The sequence below is a fragment of the Eulemur rufifrons genome, chromosome 4 (assembly GCF_041146395.1).
Source record: "Eulemur rufifrons isolate Redbay chromosome 4, OSU_ERuf_1, whole genome shotgun sequence".
NCBI classification, from domain to species: domain Eukaryota; kingdom Metazoa; phylum Chordata; class Mammalia; order Primates; family Lemuridae; genus Eulemur; species Eulemur rufifrons.
Genome location: NC_090986.1, coordinates 20,390,705 through 20,418,184, shown reverse-complemented (window position 1 = coordinate 20,418,184; position 27,480 = coordinate 20,390,705). Strand labels below are relative to the sequence as shown.

At 38.5% G+C, this 27,480-nt stretch overlaps 1 protein-coding gene across 1 annotated transcript in view; it reads right to left on the bottom strand.

Moving 5' to 3' along the window:
* TM9SF2 (transmembrane 9 superfamily member 2) overlaps positions 1-27,012 on the bottom strand; it is a 59,091-nt gene extending 32,079 nt beyond the window's left edge. Inside the window, exons 1-4 of the mRNA XM_069467058.1 lie at positions 26,705-27,012; positions 11,474-11,541; positions 9,665-9,758; positions 1,854-1,981 (exon numbers count right to left, since the gene is read on the bottom strand). Of these exons, the coding sequence (XP_069323159.1) occupies positions 1,854-1,981; positions 9,665-9,758; positions 11,474-11,541; positions 26,705-26,875 (461 nt within the window). The 5' untranslated portion in view covers positions 26,876-27,012. The remainder of the gene's footprint in view (positions 1-1,853; positions 1,982-9,664; positions 9,759-11,473; positions 11,542-26,704) is intronic.
* Positions 27,013-27,480: the final 468 nt, after the last annotated feature.

The window sequence follows — 27,480 nt, the reverse complement described above, 5'->3', positions numbered from 1 at the left end:
ACCCCATGAATTTATTTAAAAAAAAAAAAAAAGGAACTCCTTTCCATTATTATCCCCCTCCAAGGACTCCATGTGAAACACTTCCACAAATGTTTCGTTTATTAATAACTGATTTTCCCAATAAATTCATTCCCAAAGTTTCTGATCAGAATACAATAACCCATGTTGTCATAATACACTCAGAAAATTGCAGCCAAAAGCAACGAAACTTGGCATTTACGTCATCGTGTGTAGTTTTAACATGAGTAAATTTATACCATTCATTAGGTTTCTCATTTATTTATTTATTTATTTTTTTAGAGATGGGGTCTTGCTATGTTGCCCAGGCTGGTCTCAAACTCCTGGCCTCCAGTGATCCTCTAGCCTTGGCCTCCCAATATGCTCGGATTCCAGGTGTAAGCTACCACACTCAGCCAGAATTCTGAATTTTTGAAAATAGCACATCATTCCCCTTTGCTAAATTGGTGGGATCTAGGATTGGGACTCACTAGCCTGAAGTATCTTCAAGATCCCTTTCTGTCCAATAAGCTACAGTCCAGTGGTTCTATGATACTAAAAAATTTTAAGTATTTTGGTAACTAATTATAATTTTATAAATAAAATGTCATAAAGATTTGAAATAAGGAGCAGGGGGCAACAGGAGGCCACAGAACCTGGTCAGGTCTCAGCTGAAATCCATGGCTCTTAACCTCACTGGGGACGGGCAAAGAGTTCAATTTGATATACTGATAGAATGAACATCCAAAAGGAAACACACGAAGGCAATCTTCCCATTCACCACCTCCAGCATCTTATACTTTCTAGAAGAGGTCAAAACATATGTGAACTATGACCCCACACAGAATGTAGCATTTGCAAGCAAAATTACTTAGAATAGTTATACTTCAAAGGCTGGATATGGGGAGTATTCTAAAATATTCTATGTTTGAATATTATATAAGTATATAATACTTCAGAAACAAAAACAAAACAGTTTTAAATGCTTTTTGATTTTGATACAAACTGGTACAGAGCTTGTTAATGTTACATCATGTTTACAAAAAAAAAAAAAAAAAGGTTAAGCAAAAACTGTTTTATTTGAAGTAGATGCTATTTATCAAACATCAAAGAAAAGTTAAATTTTGTTTTCCTGTGATTTTTTTCATGGCTCCCAAGTATAAAATAACAGTATTTCTCTAGAAGACTGATCCAGGTCCTTTCTCCAAAGCATAAACATGCTACTGTTAACTATACCTCATTTTATTGTGCGCCACTCCATTGCGTTTCACAGACACTGTGTTTTTTTGTTTTTTTTTTTTTTTTTACAAATGGAAAGCTAACGGCAACCCTGCATTGAGCAAGTCTATCAGCACCATTTTTCCAACAGGATGTGCTCGTTTCGTGTCTCTGTGTCAGCGTTTTTTAGCAATAATGTATTTTTTAATTAAGGTATGTACATTTTTTTCCAGGTATAATTCTATTGCACACTTAATGGACTACAGTATAGTGTAACCATAACTTTTGTATGTACTGGGAAACCAAAAAATTTGTGTGACTCGCTTTACTGTGATATTCCCTTTACTGTGGTGGTCTGGAACTGAATCTGCAGTATCTCCAAGGTATGCTTGTATGTGAATGAAAGAAGTACTCTATATACAGCTAAAACATATTTTAAATGATGCTGCCAACTTTAATTAATAATCCTCTGGCAAGTAAAAGTTACTACTTCACACTACTTCCATGAGTAACAAAAAAAGGAAACAAATTAATTTGCTATATTTTATACAGTCAATCAAATAATTTATACAGTCAGTGAAACAGAGGTTTCATCTTGAAAAGGATAATGCCCAAAATCCAAAATCTCCATGTCTTACCAGTGATGTTGATAATTCAACAACATGCTTTTTTTCAAGAATTCTAACTTTTGTTTGTCTTCAGCTTTCTCTGTATGGTATGTTTTTGTACAAACAAGCTTACAGGTCTCCTCCTTATTAAACGTAAACTGTACCAAAAGAAAGTGGAAAGGAAATTATGAAAATATATCCACGTCCTTCATACCAACACCATAAATAGAGTAAAAGTACTAGTCTCATTAAATTACTTAAGTGCATTAATATTGGTATTATAAAATTCCTCATAGCTCAGATTTAAATTTTAATCATTGTTTCTCGATAATTAAGTCATCAATTTTTCCTTTATTAAGTTTTTCTTTTTGATAATTTCAATCTATCTACCTTTTAAATGTAAATGAGCCCTAGAAGAGAAAAAAAACAACCCACATGTAGAACAAATGGAACATCAGTCTCTCCATGATAATATCCCATGGCCATGTTTTAGAAGCTCTGGAGTTGATGGCTTTCTAGTAATAAGCAAATTTTTATGTTCAAACATTCAACAGACATTATTAAGTGCCCCCTCTTAAATGCCAGGTGATGGAGATTCAGCAGTGAATAAGACAGAATGTGATGATAAAAGAAAAACTCAAATTTGGATATCTAAAATCAGGGTAGACATAACTTTTTACTCATGTTTGAAAATATTCTCAATTTTCAGGATCTTATTTAATAATAAAGTTGAAACGACAATTGGTAATTTTAAAAAACTGAGTTCAAAATTAAGGATTCCTCCAATTTTAAAGTCTAGGACTTATTCCATGTGCATAAAAACAATGACAGTCACAATTAGATATCTTTTAATAAATTCAAACTTTATTACAGGTGCTAAAAAAATTGGATGTTTCACTTCTAAGCACTACACTTTTTTGTATATTACTTACTAACTTCCCTAAACCAGTTGCTGTACATCAGCTGACAAGTGAAAGTTTAAGTGTAGCCCACTGCTGCCACCTGTCAGCCAACAGTTTAATTTTGGCCACACGGCTACTTCTGTCAATACAGCAATATTTGCACCATTATGTGATATTTTGAACCTTATATGAACCCTAAAGATTCACTGTTAAAAAATGGAAAATGGAAAAAGTATACACACTAAAGAATCAGAAGCATAGGTGACAAACTTAAAATGAATTAAGCAGAGAGACATAATTCGTTACACTAAAATGGCAAATCTTACACCTTATCCAATGCTCATTGGGTTTAGGTGAGTCAATTTGTATGTGAAGGAAATAGGAAATCTAAAGGTGACATTAAATAATAGTTAATGCTTATTTAGTGCTATTTTTATGATCTTTTTATATGTAGTAAGCCTCATGTAATCCTTCCAACAGCCGTATGAGGTAGGTATTCTTACCCACATTTTACAGATTAGAAAACTGAAGCACAAAAAGTCATGCAATTAACAAATGGCAGAGCCAGGATTTAAGCCAAGCGAGTTGGGCTTTAGAAAAAATGCTCTTAAACTTTACTGCTTCTCTCTGGAATATGGGGTTTTATTTATTTATTTATTTATTTTTGAGACAGAGTCTCGCTCTGTTGCCTGGGCTAGAGTGCCGTGGCGTCAGCCTCACAGCAACCTCAAACTCGTGGGCTCAAGCAATCCTTCTGCCTCAGCCTCCTGAGTAGCTGGGACTACAGGCATGCACCACCATGCCTGGCTACATTTTTCTATATATTTTTAGTTGTCCAGCTAATTTCTTTCTATTTTTAGTAGAAACGGGGTCTCACTCTTGCTCAGGCTGGTCTTGAACTCCTGAGCTCAAACAATCCTCCTGCCTCGGCCTCCCAGAGTGCTAGCCACCACGTCCGGCCTCTCTGTAATATGTTTAGTTGGGGATTTTATAATATTTTAAACTATGTTTGGTTATGGATTTAAAAGTATTTTATTTATGTTTTTTTAAGGATTTTAAAATATTCTTGGCCCCCAAAGGAATTAAATCTTTCTTATTCAAGCTTATCATTGTTCTATTTTTTTATTCAGGAAAATGCACTATTATAAATTTTCTTGAATTATTTCAGTGAGGATTTCACTTTCTCTTTGGAATAATTCTGCGGAAGTCATTAAATCAAATACTTTCAGTAAGACCTTGGTATAAATCAGCTCTATCTTGTTGTGAGATCAGGGAAAGCTGCTTAAGCCGACCTTAGCTTCAATTAACTTATGTGTGAAATGGGTTTAATAAGATCTGCCTTGCAAGGCTGCTGGATTAAATGTAGCAATGTATGCGCAAAATGCCTAGCATGTTGACTGACAAAAATAGGTATTCCCCAAATGACAGTTACGGTTATGTATCCCACCACCAGCTTTTAGCAAATGGTAGAAAAACTACATCAAAGTCCTTCACATCTGAGGGAAACCTGTAAGGTTGTGCTTTCCTGGCAAGACCTCTCACCAATGCAGCCTTTGCTGCCTCGACACCATCAGGACTATTCCCAATTTGCATCTTACTCCTCTGAATGTGAGTCACCACCAGAAGTCCAGGATTTCCACGTCATCCTCCCTTTCCCACATTCGAATCCCAAGATGGATACACGCCCCTCCCCAACTCCTCAGACTTTCCACTATGCTCTTGAGAACTCATGTCACCAGCAGAACACCCTCTCTATCTTCAACCTCTTCTTGGTATGTTCTCCAAAACCTGTTCTAACAGAAACCTGGAAAGCTGGCCCTCCTTGAGGGATGCTGTCTCTCTGCAGTCGTCCCCAGTGGTGGCTGTTTTCTTTCACAGGCCCTCACCATGGGCAGATTGTTCTCCCTCACCCTGAAACCTCCAGTGTTGACTCCCTTATGATCAGACTACCCTGCCCCCTACTCCTTGTTGCTGTCACTACCAACCCCAGGTCACTGGCCCTCATCTCTTGAAAATATTAGCTCTTTTTCAATCCTGATTTTTGGCGACTGCCACATTTACATAAATGATCTTCCCCATACACCGTCCTCTTGGTTCTCTGACCTCTTTTCCAGCAATTCTGGCCTTCATCATATCTTTAAGTACTCACTCTGCCTTGGCCTCATTGATCACAACAATCCCGCTGTTATCTTCAAGCGTCCCAGGGTCAAAGAACCTCCTCTCATCCTTCCAGCTCCCTGGCTCAAACGCTCAACTCAATAAGCCCTGGAGGCCACCTGAATTGACCATCTATGGATCCTTCAGTCTTTTTACTATCCCTTACTCCTTTCATGGCCTCGCTTCCCTCCTTGCAAGCTCCTAGGTCAATGGTCTCACCACCGTTCATATGTCCTCATATCCTTTGCTTTCCTTTCACTTTTTTGTACTAACTTGTCAAAACACAAACGTGGTTAAACACAACTCTGTAGCAGCACAGCTAAAAATAGCCAGAGAAACACAAATAAGCACACTGGCTGCTCTTACTTCAAATTACCATCTAGCCATAGAGGGTCCTTAATGCTAACAATCACTCCACACTCCTCTGATCCACTCTCTTTCCTCCTCAAAGGTTATGACCGTGCTATTTCACTGAGAAATTAGAAACAAGTGCCACATTTACCTGCCAGCATCATGTCCCAATTCTCTGCCTTCCCTCCAGTTACTATGGGTGAATGACACTGAAGCCAACCCTCTCTCCACTGGTATACCAGATCCCACCCATTCTTGTCTATACAAGGACACACTCAGCAATTCTTCCCTCTCTCTTGAATCATCACTTTTCCTATCTCTACTGGATCATTCTTATTCATGGACACACCTTGTTTAAAGATATACAAGTCCTTTTTGACACCATGCCACCCTCTAGTACTACTTTTTATGTCATTCCCTGTAAAATAAAGTCCTTGAGAGAGCTGTATAATGTCCATCTGCAATTAGTCTTTCCATTCTCTCTCCACCTGGCTATTCTACCACAGCTGCCTTCTCTTTTTTATTTTATTTTATTTTTGAGACAGAGTCTCACTCTGTCGCCTGGGCTAGAATGCCATGGTATCAGCCTAGCTCACAGCAACCTCACACTCCTGGGCTCAAGCGATCCTCCTGCCTCAGCCTCCCGAGTAGCTGGGACTACAGGCATGCGCCACCATGCCCGGCTAATTTTTTTTCTATTTTTAGTAGAGATGGGGTCTTGCTCTTGCTCAGGCTGGTCTCGAACTCCTAAGCTCAAGTGAACCTCCTACCTCAGCCTTTCAGAGTGCTAGGATTATAGGCATGAGCCACCTGGCCCACAGCTGCTTTCTCAATGATCTCCACATTGAAGGCTAAACCCAAGGTCAATCCTCTGTTCTCACCTTACCTGACCTATCAGTGACAGAGTGGCCAGTCCCTCCTCCCAGAAACACTTTCTTGTCTTGGCTCCAGGAACCACACTCTCTTGTAATCTTTCTTTTTTGCTACTGGCTCCTTCTCAGTCTCCTTTACTAGATCCTCCTCATTCTCCTGACCTAGAACACCGAGTGCCCCTCAGACCCTGGAATTCTTGTCTTATCTATACCCCTCCCCTTGGGGATCTCATCAGTTCCATGGCTTTAAATACCATCTCTACACTGATGGTTCTCAAATATATACTGCATATCTCTAGGCTGAAGCCCTCCTCCAAACTCCACCTATATTTTAACTGTTTACTCAACATCTCTGCTTGGATGCCTAATAGACATCACATAATTACCGTGCCCCAAACCAACTCTTCCCCATTCCCCCAAGCTTTTTCTTACCACAGACTTTCCCACCTAAGAAAACAGAAATTCCACACTCCACACCACATTCCTCAGCATATTTTTGGCTCCACCCTTTAAAATGTAGCCAGATTTGGAGATCCCAAAAATTTCACAAGCCCTTCCTCTCTACCCTCATGTTCTAAGCCACCATCAGATCATATCTGATGACTACAAAAAGCCTCCTAACTGGTCTCCTGGCTTCTCTCTTTGCCCTCCCATGGTCCATTCTCAGTGTGGCAGCCAATGATCCTGGTAAGCCTACTCAAAACCCTCCAAAACATTAACCATTTTGCTCAGATGTAAAGGCCGAAGTCCTTACAGTGGCCTATGAGTTACTCTAGGATGTGGTCCCATTACTTCTTTGCCCTCATTTCCTACCATTCTCTATCCTGCTCACCTGCTTGAACTGCATACCTCGGGACCTTGGCATTTGCCGCTCTCTTCACCTAGAACATCTCCCCCAGATATTCACATGGCTCACTGCTTTACTTGTTTCAGGTCTTTTACTCAAGTATCACATCCTCAGAGAAATTTTTAAGTTTAAAATTTTAAATTCACCTTCTCAGTAAGCCTATTTAAAATTACAAATTCCCCATCCACCTCCCCAGATTTGTTTTCAATAGTTCTTTCATTAGCAACTTAACACACTATATATTATTTTGTCTCCCTCTCCCTATCAGCATAGAAGATCCACAAGAGCAGAGATTTCTGTCTTGTTCACTGCTGTATCCTACCATAATGCTTGGCACAGAAAAGGTACTTGACTAATGTGTTAATCAAGTGAATGAATGAATATGAGTGGTTAGACCTGAGATGAGGTTATGTGATCCTACAAAATGTGGCTCTAGCTTCAATACACATGTCTTGCACTATTGTTTTCTTGACCTAAACAGAAGTCACAGATAAAAGATGGCAAAGTATGTCTGGGGTTTTATTTTGTTGCTGGTTGTTACCACTGTTTTTATTGCACATCTAAAACAAGATAAAAATCTTTGAAATTAAAGGATGTAAGCATCAACGGTTAAATTAAAAATATTGGCCAATACAGTTATGGCTGGCTTGGAAAAAGTCTGATCTCTCAGCCTCATATTTCTGTTTACCTATGCCTTGGTCTTAAAAAGTGCCTGCTCTCCCTTTAAGCTTGGGGTATAAAGAATTTGTTTTAGCACAAATCCTGATTCTAAAAAATTCTGTGAGACTCAGGGAAAGGCGTGTTAGGTGCATATCTTTCTCCATTTTAAACCATTCCTTCTGTTCTATTTTACCTCAACTCTTAGGACAAAGGATTAAATTTGAAAAGTACTACACCCAAAAGAAGAGAACTCTGCATAAGCAAGGAACTGTCTTTATACATAAATAGAATGTACCTGAATGACATCATACTAAGGGAAGTAATGTGCTTTTAAAGTCTGCTGCAAAAGGGTAACACCTCTCTGTGGGTTTGAGTATTTTGCTGGCTTTCCCTCTTTACTGCTAGGGATTTCTGCTGTCCAAGTTCACTGAAAGAGTTACTGATGTTCTTCCTGCCCATCATTTCTCAAGGCCAAGGCATAAGTAAATAGAAAGACGGGGCTGAGAGTCCGCTGGAGTATTTAAGCCGATTATAGAATTTAATAAATATGCCTGAGAATCACCCATTGCTATAAAAAGCAATAACTTCAAAGTAATCTTCCAAAATATCAAAACATGGAGATGTTCTACAATTGACACGCTTGCGCTGCTCAATGCTACTCATGTCCATACACTTTGAGTTCCTTCTTCCCCAATGGATTCACCCCACTGGGCCTTCAAATCTATTGTCTATGAAAAACTTTTAAAATTACTGGCACTTTTAGGGTAGAAAATTTCAGAGTAGAATATTTGAAGAGATATATCTATGGTTAAAAACTATAAACTTGTAGTGGATTAAGCTTGTACAATGTGTCTTTTCCGGCAGGGCTTTGCAGTGTAGGCCCATGTGCTAGAGGGAGTGAGAGGGCTGGTGGGACTAACCTAGGCTTGGGAACTTGCTGGACAGATGCTCCACCTTAATAAAGTGCCAAGGGAGGTACGGGTGGTTAGTGATAAAGTAGGGATGGTGGCTAAACATGGGGTCTAGCCATGAGAGAAGGATGTGAAGCCAGGAAACGCAGCTGTCAGGCTGGGGAATAAAACCTGGGATCAAGTTACAGCCACTGGAATGAGAGTTCTCATAAAGACAAATGCCCATGACAAAGAGCTAAAGGAAAAATGCAAAGTGCAGAATAATATGTTAAAAGATAAATAAGTAGATGTAATTTACTTATATAAGCTTATTGGTATATGAAAATTTTCAGGGGAGATTAACAAGAAACTGAAGTGGAACTGAGAGGAGAGACTTCATTTTATATTCTTTTGTACCATTTAACTTTTTATATGGTGATACATTATCATAAACTTTAATTTTTCTAAAAGAGAAAGACCATTGATCTTTGTACAGGAGGAGAGCAGATATAAATCAGGGGACTGTGCAATGTGGAAGGATAATAGGCTGAAAAGATAATAGACTTAAAAGTTCAAGTAATTCTGGAAGATGATGAAGTACATATATTGAAAAGAATACCTTATATTGTGCTTAGTTAGGTTTAACTGGTGTACTAAAAATGTATCAAAGATGTTCCAAATACACTTTCAATGATCAAAATAGAAAGGTTAGCTTCCAAAAGACCCAATGGGGGAGCCCAGCCAGCGTTATATTTGCTAACAGAGAAAGCCTGTAGATACTGCTCAAAAGGAGGGGGAAAGAGACACAGAGCTGCTGGGACAACTTTTCATGTCTGGAGGCTGGGTTTCAGGTCCTTCTGTAGGACAGAGGGTCTGAGCACTGCCCTTTAGGTCACAGACTCATCATTTTAAAATACTAGTTGCATGAATGTTCATTAAGACAGACTTATCAATGACATATTATGAGAAGGAGAGGATCCTTTTAAACTGTGATTTCAAGAAATGATTCCTGGATGCAAAAGAGAAATGAATTCTTAGCTATGAAAGCCGAGCTATCTCAACCTTTTCTCAAACAAACAAATAAACAAAAAGAACCAAAAAAAAACCCCCCACCAACCAAAACCTGTAACTAAATAATTTTTATATAACACTAAATACAAACCTTATATGGTGAAGGTTCAATTCTTTCCCCGAATAATACCTGACCAAGATTTTCAGATGGGCGTTTTCCTTCTGACGCTTGGCAAAAATCAAATCTGGGGGAAAAGTATTTAAGTTTTCAAACATAAAAGAAACAATGAAATATCAAATGCCTAGCCAATCTTGAGAGTAGATTAGGTACTTTTCACTCAAGCAGCTCTAGAGATGAATAAGAAATATATTCACACTCCAAGTCCTATGTACCACATCCCCCCAAACAAAAGTAAGACACCTGAAAATTATGCCTTAGAATAGTTTGTTTTCTAAATACTTTTATTAAAATGTAAATTACAGAATTTTTATATTGACACATATTTTATTTTTGTTCATTCCAGTGATAAAATTGTTTACATCCTTATTCTTCAAGCTAATTTTGCATAACTTATCACCTTTTTTTAAATAATCTTCTAATCCAAATCTTTAATTAAAAATGACATTTCAGGATTATGTGTTAAGTGTAGTCGGGGTTCCACCTCATCTCAATACACTGGACAACATAACCCAGTATAAGAAGCACGGCTGAACGAACTCTCTGAGAACAGAGAGATGTGGAGAAGCCATATTCAGTCATCTGTAAGATTCTCTCTGTGGTAATTCTCTTGTATTACTAACTTTAATAAAGTTCTGTTTAAACAATTTCAGCTTTGCCACAGAAAATTAAAGAGCAGTTCTGTGTTTACCCTAGAATGATATGAGGAGTACCTGAGACCAGAACAGTAATGACAACAGATTAATGAGATTCCCAAGGAAGGTGAATGAATCTCAGGTGATTAAAAAACGGGCTGCAAAGTCCCAAATGACCATTTTCCATCTACTGGATATAACAGATCCACTGTTTTCCTAAGAATATTCATGAAGAGTTAAATAGAGATGTTTGTTTACTTAACAAAACAAAAACTGGAAAAAGTTGTTAAGTCTCTAAGAGTTATATACATATGGTCCATCCAATGATTAATTTTTTACTTCCTTCTTAGTCTTACTTTTTTATGGATGTTTTTCTCCACAGCAAATACACATTTTCTTTCAAAACTCTTAAGTAGCAGAGGAATTAGAGGCCAACTAAAATTTAGGAACTATTTTAGACTCTATATGGTATACAAATGAATAAAGGATATCCATGCAGCAATTTTCACAATAAAAAAACTAGAAATAATCAAATGTTGATAAGTAGGGAATCAGCGAAACAAATCATTACATGGTATCTCTACAATCACTACAATGGAAATAATAAACAGCTACTAAAAATACTGGGTAACTATATACTGACATGGAAAGACGCCCACAATATATTCAGTGAGAAAAAAGATACAAATCAAATGTAAAAGAATAAGCCTACTTCTGTTTAAAATAAAAATGTGCAAGTGTGATTATATACATTAAAATATTCAGAGAAAAAATGTGGAGTAGACATCAAAGTAGTGATTTTGGGGGACTGATTATGTGGGACAAAATTTTGCTTAAAAATGTGTGAGGTTATTTATAATTAAAATATTTTGAGAAAATAAAATAGCTTTTTGTCTAGTCAGATAAAAAAGGAAATCTGCTGTTTCAGTTGGTGCTTCTGCTGTATTACAAAGCAACATAAAATGAAGATCACATTTTAACCCTAAATCCTGGAAGTAAAGGGTACACCTTAAAAAATATTTTCAGGCCCTATACATTTTTTAAATGCCTATAAATTTGTCCTAAATGTGAGAAAACAAATTCTAAATACACAAAATTCTTATGAGTCACATAAAATTTTATCTAAAAACCAAGCCGAAAAACTTACGCTGTATATTCATAAGGAAGAACAGATTCCACTGAGTCAAGCCTGTTCACAAATAGTTCTATTTCAGCCTGAAAATAAGGAAACACAGAATTAGAATATAAACAACTGGACATAAAGACTTGAGTCATGCTTAGTATTGAAAAAGAATTTGGCATGTTTGAAATGTGAAATCTTATAATATCCAACCTACTTTTAACAACTATCTTATAAATCCATTCACTGAGATTTATACGCATTTAAAATACATCAAAATAACTTTCAGAGTTGGAAATGTCTCCAATATTTAAAAAATGCCTTTTAAGTCCTAAATTTTCTAAAGACTTAAATAAAATATTTTAACTAAAAGCATTCATCACATCAATTTAGATGTCATTTTAAAAACCTGGTTTCCGAATTCACTATTTCATTCTGCAGTACAAAAATAATTTTTATTTTTAAACGTTCTCATAGCAACCAAGAAATGCTAAGTTGGTTAGAAATTTGTAGATCAACTATACTAGAAATACAATTCCATGCATGTGGTATACTCTTAAGTAGACAGGGGATAGACAATGACCATATTGTCTAACTTTGGAGGGCTGCTTTGGTCAACTTGAGAATACTGAATTACAAGGTAGTAACAGTAAAGAAGTTCACAATGACCAGATCAAGTTCAACAATGGGGAAAGAGAGAGAAAAGCTATACCAACTAGCTAGGAAATATAGGCTAACTTAAAGGCACACCTTCCTACTGAAGCTTCCAAAATTTCTCCCAGGTGTAGCTGAAGTGTCACAGGACCCATGACCCCTACCCACTCTCTCAAAATGAGCTCACTGTTATTCATGACAGAATTCATTAGCTGAAGCAGCCAGCATGTTAATTGTGCCTTGAAGTACTTTTAGTGCTAATCAAAAAACCATTAAGAGCTATTTACCTGGGACAAGTATTTTTACAGAGTCAGACCCCTATGGCTGGCTGCCTTTGGACTTCAATCATGAGGCTTCCTGGAATGGCATATAGCCACACTTGTTTTGATGCCACTTACTAGTAGTGCTGTCAATAGTCCTCTACCCTTGCTAGCATCCCAAAAAAACAAGATGAGATGTTTGGTGTACAATTAAAACAAACTCGTAGTACACTGCCACTGGGAAAGCAGTGCAACACAGCAGACAAGGGTATAGACTCTGGGGCCAGATCGCCTGGGTTGAAATCCCAGTGTACTAATTGTGTGACTTTGGTCAAATTATTTAACATGTCACTTTCCTCATGGGTGCTTCAGTTTCCTTACCTGCAAAATGGGGATAATAGTATTTATCTCATGAGGATATGAAGAGTAAATGAGTTAACATTTATCTATAAAGTACTTCAAACAGTATCTGACACATGAAATACTATGTATTTGTTAAAGTGAAACCAAATAAATTTAATAATATTCAGAACAGGATATTCAATGGTACTGAAAACAGTACCGTATGTAACCACTATTCAAGTGAAATGTTAACTCGGCAGCAACCCTGCCTCTGACACACACAAAAAATTGAACTCAGGCCGGGCGCGGTGGCTCACGCCTGTAATCCTAGCACTCTGGGAAGCCGAGGTGGGCGGATCGTTTGAGCTCAGAAGTTCGAGACCAGCCTGAGCAAGAGCGAGACCCCATCTCTACTAAAAATAGAAAGAAATTATATAGACAGCTAAATATATATATAGAAAAAAAATTAGCCAGGCATAGTGGCGCATGCCTGTAGTCCCAGCTACTCGGGAGGCTGAGGCAGTAGGATCGCTTGAGCCCAGGAGTTTGAGGTTGCTGTGAGCTAAGCTGACGCCACGGCACTCACTCTAGCCTGGGCAACAGAGTGAGACTCTGTCTCAAAAAAAAAAAAAAAAAAAAATTGAACTGTGTTTTTTTGCACAAAATAGTCAACACTACATAGTCAAGCTGTAACAGTCATTTTAGCTAAAAAGATAATGGGACATGACGCTGCAGCATTACGACATACTCGAATAATTAGTGCCAATATATACAACTGTTTTGAAGGCATAATTCCCACTTGATGGCTTACTCTGCCAAAATTCACTAATTAGAAGGGGTCAACATTGCTATGAAGATACATCAGAATTCAAACAATCTACTTAAAATATCTTAATGAAGACTGAAAGGCCTCTAAAAAGCAAATCCAGTTCACATCTCTAGATTTCTTTCTAGGAAGGAATGTAGCAATTATATTCTACACAACTAAGTTTTGAGTTTCAAAATCTGTAGTCACATTGTCATCACGTAAGCTAAGTCCCTCTGGCTACAATTAAGCATATTCCTCACTCTTACTTTGTTCAGCACAAAATGATTAAGAACCAGGACTCTGAAGCTAGGCTGCCTGGGCTTAAGTCCTGACTCTGACATTTACTAGCTGCATGATCACAGGCAGGTTTTATCGCTTCCCGGTGCCTCAGATTAATAACAATATCTGCCTTAAGAGTTTTTTGAGGAGATTCAAGAGCAGTGCCTGGCACAAAGTACTGTTAGTGTTTACTATTATGCAGCAATGTCCAACAGAACTTTAAGCAATGATGGAAATGTTCTTCATCTACACTGTCAAATATGGTAGCCACTAGCCACACGTGGCTACTGGGCACTTTAGAATGTGGTTAATGTGGCTGAAGAACTGAATTTTTAATTTTATTTCATTTTAATTAAATTTAGTCACAGGAAGTTAATGACTTCTGTATTAGCACAGCAATAGAAAGAATAGCAACAGAACAAACATCAAGCTGCTTAGCACCATTTATAGGCATGCTTCAATAATAAGGATATGTTCTGAAAAATACATCATTAGGTGAGTTTGCCACAAAGTGAACATGATAGAGGGAATTTACACAAACCTACACGGCACAGACAACTACACATCTATGCTACATGGTACAGCCTATTGCTCCTGGGCTATAAACCTGTATACCATGTGACTGAACTGTAACACAGTGGTAAGTATTGTGTATCTGAATATATCTAAACATCAAAAAGGTACAGTAAAAATATAGTATGAAAGATAAAAAATGGTATACCTGCATAGAGCACTTATCATGAATGTAGCTTGCAGGACTAGAAGTTGCTATGGGTGGGTCACAGTGAGTGACTGGTGAGTGAATGTGAAGGCCTAGGACATTACTGTATATCACTGTAGACTTTATAAATACTGTACACTTAGGCTACAATACATTTATAAAAAAATAAGGTAATTGCACCATGATGTTATGATGTCACTAGGTGATATAAATTTTCTTTCAGCTCCGTTATAACCTTATGGGACCACTACTCTGTTGTTGATCTAAATATGCAGCACATGTCTATATATATAAAATCCCTTCATATATTTAACATTTTTACTCTAGTTGCTACAATCTTTTCTCTTCCTGGAAAATCAAGTCTAATTTTTTTAGTCTACCCCAGGGGTTGGTAAGCGTTTTCTATGAAGGGCCAGAATAAATATTTTAGGCTTTGCAAGATATTCAGTCTCTTCTGCTGAGTGTGAAAGTGTGAGATATCAGCCACAGATAATACATAAATGAACAAGTATAGCTGTAGTCCAATAAAACTTTATTAATGGGCACTGAAATTTTATTTTCCTGTAATTTTCACTCATCACTAAATATTATTCTTGATTTTTTTTTCTCCAACCACTTAACAGTGTAAAAACAATTCTTAGCTCAAGGGCCCTACAAAAAGTCAGTGAGTGAGCTGCACTGGACTCCTAGTCAGTCCATCCTTGAGCATTGTTTTCTAGGTATTTTTAAAAGTTATTTAAATTCAAATCTCAGAGGGCCCAACACAAGGTACAAGGTTCAAGAGTCTGATGCTGTGTGAAAATTTTAAGACACCGTTCAAAGGCATATAAATTTAAGGTAGAAGTTTCTTTCATTTCTACCCAATTGATGAGGCAAGAGTTTTTGCTTAGTTTATGATGTCCTCCCTGAAGTTTCACGGTCCATCTTTTGGCTCTTGAATTTGAAGATCAAGGGAAAACCCTATTCTTGCTTTCTGCCCTCTCTCATATCTCCTGTGAATCTTAATCTTTTGAATTGCCCATCTCCTGGATCATGTCAGCTGCTTTTCCCAGGGCCTTGCCCTATTCTCATTTCCTTCTTAAAAAAGGTATGTAATTGAGAATGATGGCAGAATTCAAGGCTTAGACATCTAAGTTTCATGTAAGGATAAAATTATACTGTTGCTTTTCACCAGCCTTTCTATCTATAAGCATAAATTCTTCAAGGACACTCTTCACCTCTTTCCTATGTTCTACAACTGATAGCTTAGAGCTCATCATCTCAAAAACACAACATTAATTGCTTCTCCTCAAATATATTTTCTTAACTTGTCCATGAGCAAGAGAGCTTCTGAAAATATATTCCCAATAGTTTTACACTGTGTTACATACAGAGATTGATACTACTGGCAAATTAAAACATTTTGTGTGCACACTCCGCTAAATTTAAAACCCAAATTAGCTTCAAGCACCATTCCTGGAAGTCTTCACTGTTACCACTCCCCATGGCTTCATCCCCACCCCACTCAGCCTTAAGCTGACCCATACCACTTCCTTTAAATTCCAGTTTAGCCTTTTTAAAAAACAATCTTGTCAAAACCTTAGAAATCAAATTAACTGGCTCCCTCTAAAGCTCCAGTAAGTCTTTGACTAACTCGAGAAGCTAGAAATACTTCTCTTCCAGAAACCATGTTAATCTTCCGTTTATATAACCTAGTGTCATTTAAACCAATTTTTACCATACTTATTCCATTTCAGTCTATGGCCCAATGGGGGTTTTCACTTCCTTCCCAATTTTCTTAATTCGTACTTTATTTGTTTTTATCCATCTTACATTTGGCATTTCATCTAATATCTAATCCCCATTAAATTTATCTTATCTATCAACTTTTCCTGATCTGGTGAGGCAGCTTTGAATTCTCCTCCTAATAAATAATAAAGGTGTTAACAATGCCATTTAACAGGCATATGTTTTAGCCTTGTTTTGTAGTTTATAAGGATATCTACAATTATCAAGGGCTGTCCACAAATTTTTCCAAGATAGCAAAATCCAAAAATACAATACTACTCACAAATCTTTCGCCTAAACACGAAGTTAATTTTAACACACAGCACATAAATAGGGAACATGACTTCAGTTTGGAGACAGGATAGCATCAGACTGCTGGGTTCAATTCAAATCTTAGGTCTACTCTCAATAAATATGTGCTCTTGGGCAAGTAATAATTTTGAATGTGAAGACTGAATGAGGTAATAATAAAATAGGAAACACTGCATGCAGAAGCTGGTCCGTAATTGGCACACAATAACTACAAGTTAAATGAATAAATAAGCATAGCTGTTATAATCTATTATCTTAAAGAAACTGGACATTCCTGAATCTGAATAAAGATTTACGAGTATAAGGATAACTTTGAAGGCCTCTGTGAGAGACCCTTCCATTCCCCTCCCATCAAAGTAGTGCAAGTATGCTATACCAATGTTTTCAAAGGTCACTAAGATGGTAAGTTTTCTGAGCCACTGTTTATGCTTCGCCATTATTCTCATCTTGGCTACTAGTCTAAGCAAGGGGAACATAGCAATTACCAAGCACGATTCTCCCAAGAGCCTTATGGGTCAGGGATTACTCACTCCACTTTAAGATAAGGAAACAAGTTAAAAAACTGGACTGCAGAAACAAAAAAAGTGAGTAAACTCTACTGTTGCTACCATAGCTTTTGATTTCTGCTGCTTTCCTTCCTCCACTTTTTTTCCTTCTTGTCTCTTCTGACACTTTCATAGGAAGGTTAGTCTATCACAGTTACCACCACTATTATGGACCTATTTCTCTTGTTCAATGCAGTAATCAAACACACCTTGAGTACTCAGTTCACTGTGGCTATTTTTATAGCACTTTCATTCACTTTCTTTTTTAAATTGTGAGAATCTGAAAATTTAAGAATTATTGCCTCATTTAAAACATACTAATGAACGTAAATTAAAGACACCTTTAAGATGGATTAGAGCCATTTACAGTACATTTGTAAATATGCTACATTTGCAGTAACTCTAAATATTGACCCTTGCAGCAAGACAAGGAAATTTCAAAAGTATTACAGGATTGAGATCCTCCCAATATGGCAGTAGAACAAGTGTTAAAAACTGGAAGAAAGGAAATGAGACTACTGGAGAATTTATGTAGTTTAATAAAGGACTTCAACCTGAATCATGTGACAGTTTGCCACAGGCATCATGACATCCATCCCTAAAACACATAAATACACACACAGATACAATAAATATGGGAAAATGTAAACAATTATTGACTCCAGGGGGTCTAGGTGAGTAAATGGTAATCATTGCACTATTCTTTCAACTTTTTTGATTTTGAAAATTGTCACAAGTTGGAAAAAGGTCTTTAAAGTTGAAAGTAGACCTAAGTCATACTGTGAAACAATAGAATCCAAATGAAAAAAATAAGGAATAAAGATAAAAGAGTAAAATTTAGGATGGAAAGATATTCAGAAGCAGGAATGATGACCTCAGAAGTCAGTTTACTAAACAGGGCAAAATAGTAGAATTTGCAATAAATGTGAAACCTGAAGAACATTCACAACAACAAATCCTGAAGACCATGAGAAATTCATTCAGCCAACACATATATTTAATACCCACAATGTCCTATACTAGGCATTGTGGGTGATAAAGTAACACAAATTCATGAACACTTAGCCTTCAAAGAATTATAATTGAGGCCAGGCGAGGTTGGTGGCTCACACCTGTAATCCTAGCACCCTGGGAGGCTGAGGTGGGAAGACTGCTTGAGCTGGGGAGTTCAAAACCAGCCTGAGCAAGAGTGAGACTCCATCTCTACAAAAAATAGAAAAATCAGCCAGGCACAGTGGCGCTCGCCTGTAGTCCCCGCTGCTCGGGAGGCTGAGGCAGGAGGATAGTTTCAGCCCAGGAGTTCAAGGCTGCAGGGAGCTATGATCACGCCACTGCACTCTAGCCTGGGTAACAGAGTGAGACTCTGTTAAAAAAAAAAAAATTATAATCGAGATGGAGAGATTCAAGAATGTAGAAGAAAAAAGTGACAGAACTATTTGTACGTTCTTGGAGTAGCAACTGAATCTCTATGAGATTTAGTTTTCTCATAAGTAAAATAGCATGTGCTATAAGAGGGCAATATGTGATTTATTTAAGGTCATTTTCTACTCTAAACAGCTTTATTCTCCATCCAAAAGTTAATCAAGCCCCTCTCCTTCTGGAAATTTGTCTTAAATAGAGATAGTCAACTCTAAATTATCATCGATGTGACCAGAAGAGCCTTAAAGATCACTTACTTCACATTCCTACTTTCAAACTGTTCCTACCTAGGTTAGTACAAACATGAAAAGTTTTGAAAATATTAAGCATTTTAAAGAAGTTACAGAATCCTAATCACTTAAACAAAGCAAAACTGACTATAAATCTTACACTAAGAAAGTTTTCATAGTGTAAAATAAAAATAAAATCCTAAGTCCCTCAACTGACTGAATAGATCCCATCTTGCCCAAGGGGACCCCAGAGAAACCTTAAAAACCAAGTTATTGGCTGTGATGGGACAGGAGGTCAGACACACCTCATTATATCTCCACCATTTTGTGGTCTAGACACAACTGACCAGCATTAGTGTTAAAATAGAGATCATAAGACTGGCAGAATAGACTCTTTATGGCATTAAGATACCAAATTATAAACAGGACCTAAGGCCATGCCAGGCAAGAGTTAAGTCATGTACCCCTACAATTAAAGAATAAACTATGTTCTAACTGCCACAGGATTTTCTTTTTCTCTAGCAGCCAAACAAGCACTGGCCTTGACATAAACAATATTAAAAGAATTACAGTTCACCACCAAAAGCTGACTAACTGATTCCCTGTTTCACAAGCCACAAATACAGCTTTGATTGACTTCAATCAAAGAGACAGATTTCAATCACTTTCTCCTAATAAGGTGAGCACTGACATGTGCTGGTTCTGGCCACTTTACAGAGGCTGAGCACTTGAGTGCCTTTGGATCCCTGCTCTACCTTTTGTTGTATGGAACCTAACTGTAATACATTTAAATGTTAAGTCTCCACTCCAAGGTGAACACGGTATGCATGTAACATGCATGTTTGTTCAATTTGCATGCAACAGGAAACTGTTCAGGAATATTCACAGCTCCTCCCGTAACCTGTTGAATACGTGTACTTAGCCAAACTGGCTCAGCTTCAATTCCTGTCTAACCCCTCCCTCCCTCGAAGCGCCAACTGCTGGCCTTCGCTGAGGCTGCGCTTCCTAGCAGGTAAGAGTGAATGGCCACCTTGCAAGCTGTAACACTTCATAAGAAAGTTTCCTTTACAAATTTATAGGTCTCGTGATTTTTAAGTTAACAATGGAAATGGTTTTATTTAGAGTTCTATGGTCTCCCTTCTAAATCCTTCTCCCAAATGTATAATTTTATTTCTAATCCAAATTTGCCTGATTCCAGCTGTGGTCCCAACTATAGTCTATGTCACTGCTTTGAGGCACATGGGCCATGCCACAGGACTGCATTTTTTTCCCGGTTCCCAGTTCCTTTGTTTCTGCTTTTACTCCACCTTATCTGGCTGCCGTCACATCTGTCCCACCCTACGCCTGCAACTGGATTTTCAAGGGAGAAAGAGATCTCCATGAAGAATTGTGACTGTGCAGGATCAAAGCAAATGACAAGTAACAGAAGAGTCTGAGATACAGAAGCACAGCCATAAAAAAGGAAAGCCATGGCAACTCCAACTGCTTAATATCAGAGAAGTCCACAGCAGGAAAATTCTGAAGAACGGAAATCTTAACTTGGACACAGTAAAAAGTCCCAACAGAGAATGCTGGGACTCACAAAGGGATGTTCATGACCTCTGAGTTATCTGACAGGCAATGCCCAGAAGTTGATCTCCTAGGTAACCAGGAGATTCCCCACAGCCCCGAAAAATAAAATTTCAATTTTAGACTGCATCAAAGAAAGGAATACACATAAAACATAACTACTTAAAAATTAATTACATAGATAACAGAATCTTTTGTTGATCAGTGCATTAACTGTGGAAGTCCAGGGTTATATGCAGTCAGAGTTCCCCAGGGGGAAGGCAGAGAAGTAGAAGAGTGTTCAGAGTAGAAGACACAGCAGCACCCCAATGTGAACAGCCCAGGCTTTGGAATCAAACAGTTGGTTTGTTTGCATCCTGGCTTCACTACTTACTAGCTATGTATGCTTGAGACAGTTACTAAATCTTACTGAGCTTCCATTTCCCCATCTAAAATTCACATGGTTATTATGAAGTTTAGCTAAGGTACTGTATACCTGGCACACAAACAAAACATAAAAATTGTAGTTTTTATCATTACTATTAGTAAAGGATAAGAAGTAGGTTTTAAAAGTAATAATAAGAGAAAAAAAATCACAAATTTCCTCCAAATACTTTATCCTAATGGCAACATAGAATGACCTTGTTTAGCACATATAAAATAGCTATAGTTAATTACAAAACTTGAGAGACCATGGTGACAGAAAATTGCAGAAGTTTGGGGAACTGGGTTCTACGTCTCTGCAGCACTTATGTGTTTGTGCTGAGGATATGAAGTGTGGAGCATGTCTGTGATTTTGTTTCAGATGTTCAAGTTTACACCTTTGGAAGGGGCTTCCTTCTGTGAGGGGCCAAAGGCAGGACACTATTTTATTTATATTGACTTTTCTTGCTTTCCTGATTCTAGCTCTCGGATCCACCATAATGAGAAATAACATTGGTTTTAAATAATTTTAATCAAAAGACAAACTTTCTGAGTTTCACATACTTTTTCACAGGAAGAAAGAACAACTGTTGGAACGTGCATTTATCATAGTCAAAGTGACTGTTTCCAATGCCAGATTTTAGATTTGAAACAGTATCAGTAACATCCACACACTAATTCCCAAAAGCTATAATAAGAATGAATACTCTTATCCCAAAGAGAACTATGAAAAAGTGAAACTAAATATCAACAGTCATCACTTATACCAACAAGTACACATGGGTTATTTTCTTTTTCTTTCTTTTTTTTTTTTTGAGACAGAGTCTCACTCTGTTGCCCGGGCTAGAGTGCCGTGGCGTCAGCCTACCTCACAGCAACCTCAAACTCCTGGGCTCAAGTAATCCTACTGCCTCAGCCCCCCAAGTAGCTGGGACTACAGGCATGCGCCAACATGACCAGCTAATTTTTTCTATATTTTTAGTTGTTGGGTTAATTTCTTTCTATTTTTTTAGTAGAGACAGGGTCTCGCTCTTGCTCAGGCTGGTCTCGAACTCCTGGCTCAAATGATCCACCCGCCTCGGCCTGCTAGAGTGCTAGGATTACAGGCCTGAGCCACCATGCCCGGCCTGGGTTATTTTCTTAAATCTGACTCATTCCATATTTATAGGCAACTGTCCCCAAAATAACAAACATAATTTATAAAAAGTTTCTAAAAATAACTACTGAATAAGGAAAGTTAAGAGTATAACTCTAAGTTTCCCTTTTTTGAAAAAGTTGTTAAAACTAATTCATTTAAACATTCTTTTTTTTAACCACTAGGGGGTCTGGTCATTTTTCCACACAGCACTGGAAAGAAAATCTTAATCGCTCATCTAAGAACACGATCTATACATCAAATGGCAAAAACGTGGCACATGCTTTGGAGAGTTAACACTACTTTTAGTCCTTAGATCTGAATTCATGTTGACAAGCCAATAATTACTTGAAAGTTCAAAGCAGCAGAGGTGAATTGCTTACTAATCCTCAACTCTTGGCCATCAAAATGCCACTCAGCACACTTATGACTTGATCTAAAGCAGCAGTCCTAAACTTTTTGGCACCAGGGGCCAGTTTCATGGAAGACAATTTTTCCACAGATATTGGGCTGGGATGGTTTCGGGATGAATCAAGCACATTACATTTATTGTGCAGTCAAACCTCTCTGCTAATGATAATCTGTATTTGCAGCTGCTCCCCAGTGCTAGCATCACTGCCTCAGCTCCATCTCAGATCATCAGGCATTACATTTTCATAAGGAGTGCACAATCTAGATCTATCACGTGTGCAGTTTACAGTACGGTTCACACTCCTATGAGAATCTAATGCCACTGCTGATCTGACAGGAGGCGGAGCTTATGCAGTGATGTGAGTGATGGGGAGTGGCTGTAAATACAGATGAAGCTTCACTCGTTCACCTCCTGCTATGTGCGGCCCAGTTCCCACCAGGCCACAGATTGGTACCCGTCTGTGGCCCAGGGGCTGGGGACCACAGATCTAAAGCTAAACAGCATGTAGCAGCTAACTGAAATAGTCAAAAAGTGACAAATTAAATTAAAGCTGCACATTCTACCCTGGAAGATCTATCCACTTATGAGCAGGGCTTTATTCTACTTATTGCAGACATCCCTTGATTTTAAGAAAGTAAAGCAGATTCTACAGGAAAGAAATATCATAGCTCAATCTGTTATTACTATGGTTTTAAAACCTAACAAAACAAGCCAAATACAAAATAAAAAGACACAAAAACCTCTAAAGCAATGAAAACTAATGCATTAAAAACTGTTTTATGTACTATCACATAGCTATTAAATCATAATTAAAATATTGTAGAGACACAAGGAATCGTTTCACTAAGGGAACTGTAAATCAAACCTCTTTCTTGGAAGAAATCTGGCAACATTAAATAGAACTGTAAAACTGCTTCTTGTCTTTGACCTAGTAATTTTATATTTGGGAATATGCAAATTCCTGTGAAATACATTCTAGAAAAGCTACTCATAATAGAGAAAAACTGGGCCCAACCTAAATACTCTACAAGAAAGAAATGTTTACACAAACCATAGGTAGCATAGTAACAGAATGAAATACTATATAGTCTATAAAAAGCAGTAAGAATGTACACTATGTAGATATTCAGATGTATGCACATGTAATGACAGTAAGCCAAAAAAAGAAAAAAAAAAAGTAAGCCACAGAAACACAGTCACAGTATCTATGAAGTCTAAGATCATATATCAGAAGTTAGAGCAATATAAATAGAATTTTTTGTTCACTGAACTGTTTCTCCACCAGTGAGTTAAACATAAAATACTTTGAAAGGGAGAAAATGGGCTGGGTGCGGTGGCTCACGCCTGTAATCCTAGCACTCTGGGAGGCCGAGGCAGGAGAATAGTTTGAGCTCCAGAGTTCGAAACCAGCCTGAGCAAGAGCGAGACCCCATCTCTACTAAAAAATAGAAAGAAATTAGCTGGACAACTAAAAATATATAGAAAAAATTAGCTGGGCATGGTGGCGCATGCCTGTAGTCCCAGCTACTTGGGAGGCTGAGGCAGGAGGATTGCTCGAGCCCAGGAGTTTGAGGTTGCTGTGAGCTAGGCTGACACCACGGCACTCTAGCCAGGGTGACAGAACGTGACTCTGCCTCAAAAAAAAAAAAAGGAGAAAATGACCAAAGTGTCAGGGTTCTTCTAATTCTCTCTCAACATACATACTGAGCTAAATGAAGGACATGAACTTTATATTACATGGAAAGACTATACTACTATCAAAGGCTGGGCATGGTGGCTCATGCCTGTAATCCTAGCACTCTGGGAGGCTGAGGTGAGAGGATTGCTTGAGGTCAGGAGTTCCAGACCAGATTGAGCAAGAGCGAGACCCCATCTCTATTAAAAATAGAAAAAATTAGCCAGGCATGGTGGTACGTGCTGGTAGTCCCAGCTACTCAGGAGGCTGAGGTAGGAGGACCGCTGTAGCCCAGGAGTTTGAGATTGCTGTGAGCTAGGCTGATATCATGGCACTCTAACCGGGGCCACAGAGCAAGACTCTGACTCAAAAAAAAAAAAAAAAAAAAACACCCAAACCAAACTATACTATATGTAAATTATACTTATGCTGAAAATATATCGGTTTCATCTTTACACTATCACAACAATGATAAATATTATACTTTTCCCCTAATGCAAAATACCTTTCAAGGGAAATATATAATAAAAGCAAAAATGACTATGCCTATTTTACAGATGGAAAAACTGATGGAAACCATCCAGGACCTGCCCAATTCATCCAACTCTGGATTCACTATCCTACTAGGATCTTTTGGAAATATTTCAATTTTACAACTCTCATTTCTAATTTTTAAAAGAAATCCCTTCCACTTTTCTGAATAATGTATACAAGACTGTCCTCCTTAACAAATACAGAATGGATGAGAATAAATTATTACTAACATGCTGATTAAATAATAAAAACTTAAATTGTTTACTGTTATTTACAGCATTTCCTTTGAAAAGCAAAGAGAATATTAGAGTTTAATTCAAATTCTCTACACCAGTTAGCCAAATTGTACAAGAAAGTGCTGAAAGTACATGCTCCTGCTCTTCGAAGAGTTATTTCCATTTACCAAGATGTGAGAGTAGCTGGCAACAAAGATGAAAATCCAAACATATCAGAAAAATGATCTGCCTTGACTGTTTTATCCCCATACCTACGAAAATTAAAAATCCAAAAGCCCCATCCCCCCCCCAAGATTAACTAGAAAATAACTAAAACATAGCTACTTGAAGGACGTGTTGAGAAAAAAATCTACTGGCAGACCACCTGGAAATTTCACTCATATTCATTTTCTGAAGTCCATATCAAATGTCACTTCCTCTCTGTAGCTTTCCCTGAAGACTCCAATCCACAGATATTCCTCAGTTGTGTTTTAGAGCACTTTGGACATACATTTTATATAATATATCAGATTTTGATAATCTATTCATAAGCTTGTCCCTTCTGGAGGGCAAAGAATATATTTATCATCTTTGAGGCACTAGGAATACAATACACAATTGCTATTTAAATTAAAGATCAAATACTAAGTTTCAAAGGCTGGTTACTAAAATATTTACTGGAAAACCAGTGTACTTGCAAGACTAGCTCTCCTTTTCCCTTGGAAGCACTATATTCTTTCATTCAGGACCTTCAAAAAGGAGTGAAAGCTGCTTGCACTGCAAAATAGGAGAGTTAAGTACTAAAGTGCTGTTGACTTGATTAAACCTTAAAGATCTTTAGATAGATACAATTTTTGAACAGATACATCCACATGTCATTCAGGGCAGCTGACAAACCTAAACAGAAACTGCAAAACGTTATGAAAAATTTAATAGCTTCTCTAATGTCCTAAAATAACCTCAAAATTCACAGCTACAGCAAAGCTAGTAGTAATAAACACTAGCTTAAAAAAAAAAAAAGGAAAACTACAGATTGTAAAAGTTTGTTGAACAATTATTTGAATTGTTAAAATTACTAACAGTTTCAAAGAGATCCTCATCCCCCAAATGGTAGTGCATGAATAGCCCTACACTGAACAACCTAAAAGCGGGTTACTTCACTTACGCCTTTTACTAGCAGTTAAACTGAAAACCTTGAGTATAAGATCAAAGTTTTCAAGACCTGCCCACTTTCTCCTACCGTTTGCCCCTTTTACGTGTTTAAAACAATCTTAGAGAAACTAAATAGCGGGATCTTATATATTTTTAGTATATAAAAATGTTTTTTACACTTAAAAGTCGTAAATTAAACATCTCAACCATTACAGCAACTCTTTATTATCGTAGTTTATGCGACTCTGGGTGTTGTATTCTACAAATAAGGAACCAATTACTAACCGTAAAGTTAGATATCAAAGTCCTAGAAAGAACAAGCGCTCATAATCAACCTGCAGTTCCAGCAAAATGCAATAAAACAGGAAGCAATATAGTTCAAAGCTACTGTAAGTTGAAACTACGCTGGGAGTTGCCCACAAGCAGGGACCTGGTCGCCCACTTCCTTAGCGTGCGTGACACAGGGCTGTGAGTGAACATTAATTCACTCGTGGAACGCTCACGGACCTGCATACAGCCAACTCCAAGGGCGCTCCACACATGATCCCTGTTCCAGGAATACTGAGTACAGCTGCTCGTGCTACTCGGCCCGCAAGACGGGGGGCCTGTCTGTGGCCCACTGAGTCCTCCAAAATCTATCCCAGGAAGGGCCGTTCCACAGGCTACAACCCAAAGCCGAGCCAACCCCAGGCGCTTGTGGAGAAACTCGACCCCACCTACTGCTACGCCCCCTTCCCCTCGCTCTGACCCGGGGACCCCAGCTTCCCCCAACAGGGGCGACTTCCCCTTCAGATAGTGCACCTGGGGGCCCGCCAGGCCTCACCCACCTTGCACTCGTCGCTCTTTTTTTCTTCGTCGCAAAAGTTGACGGGCGCCAGGCCGGGCAGGTAGAAAGCGCCGCCCCGGCGCGGGCCAGGGGCCGCCCCCAGTAGGAGTAGCGACAGCAGCAACAGCCGCTGCCACCTAAGCGGAGACGACGCCGGCAACCTCGCGCTCATGACGGCTGTTTCAGGAAAAAGGGCTACCGAGCCTAGGGGGTGAAGAGGGAAGGCGGGACGGGGAGGCTCGGAGACGACGACAAGGCCGCCGGAGATGAGGGAGGCCGGCCCCGCGACGGCTAGTTCCGGTTACGCTACGAGACACCGCCAGTCCCGCAACAGAAACCGAACCAGACCGCGACAGAGCATGCGCAACGCTGTCTGCACATGCTCAGTGAGAGCGACCGCAAGCGCCCCGAGGAGTTTCCGGGAGGAAGCGCGGGGAAATCCACTTTCCGGGTTTTCGGCGCGCGGGCTGGGGTGATTGCTGGGAGGGCTGGTCCAGCGCTCACGTTCCGATTCCAAATTCCAATCCAGAGCCCCTTGGGGCGCCGTGGAGCGTTGCGCTTACCAGGCGCTACTCGTTTGCTGCTGTGTTTTATTAATTTATGATAAACATCATACGGTTTCCTTGCCACAATGCCAGCCGCACGCCAACCCCTATTACAGAGTTAGTGCCCCAGAAAGCACTTGCTGTTGGAGGCGGAGTTGTTGACGGGAGGAAAAGCTCGGGAGACGCCTAGTTGGGAGCAGGATAAGGAAAAAAAGTGGGGAGGAACTAGCCA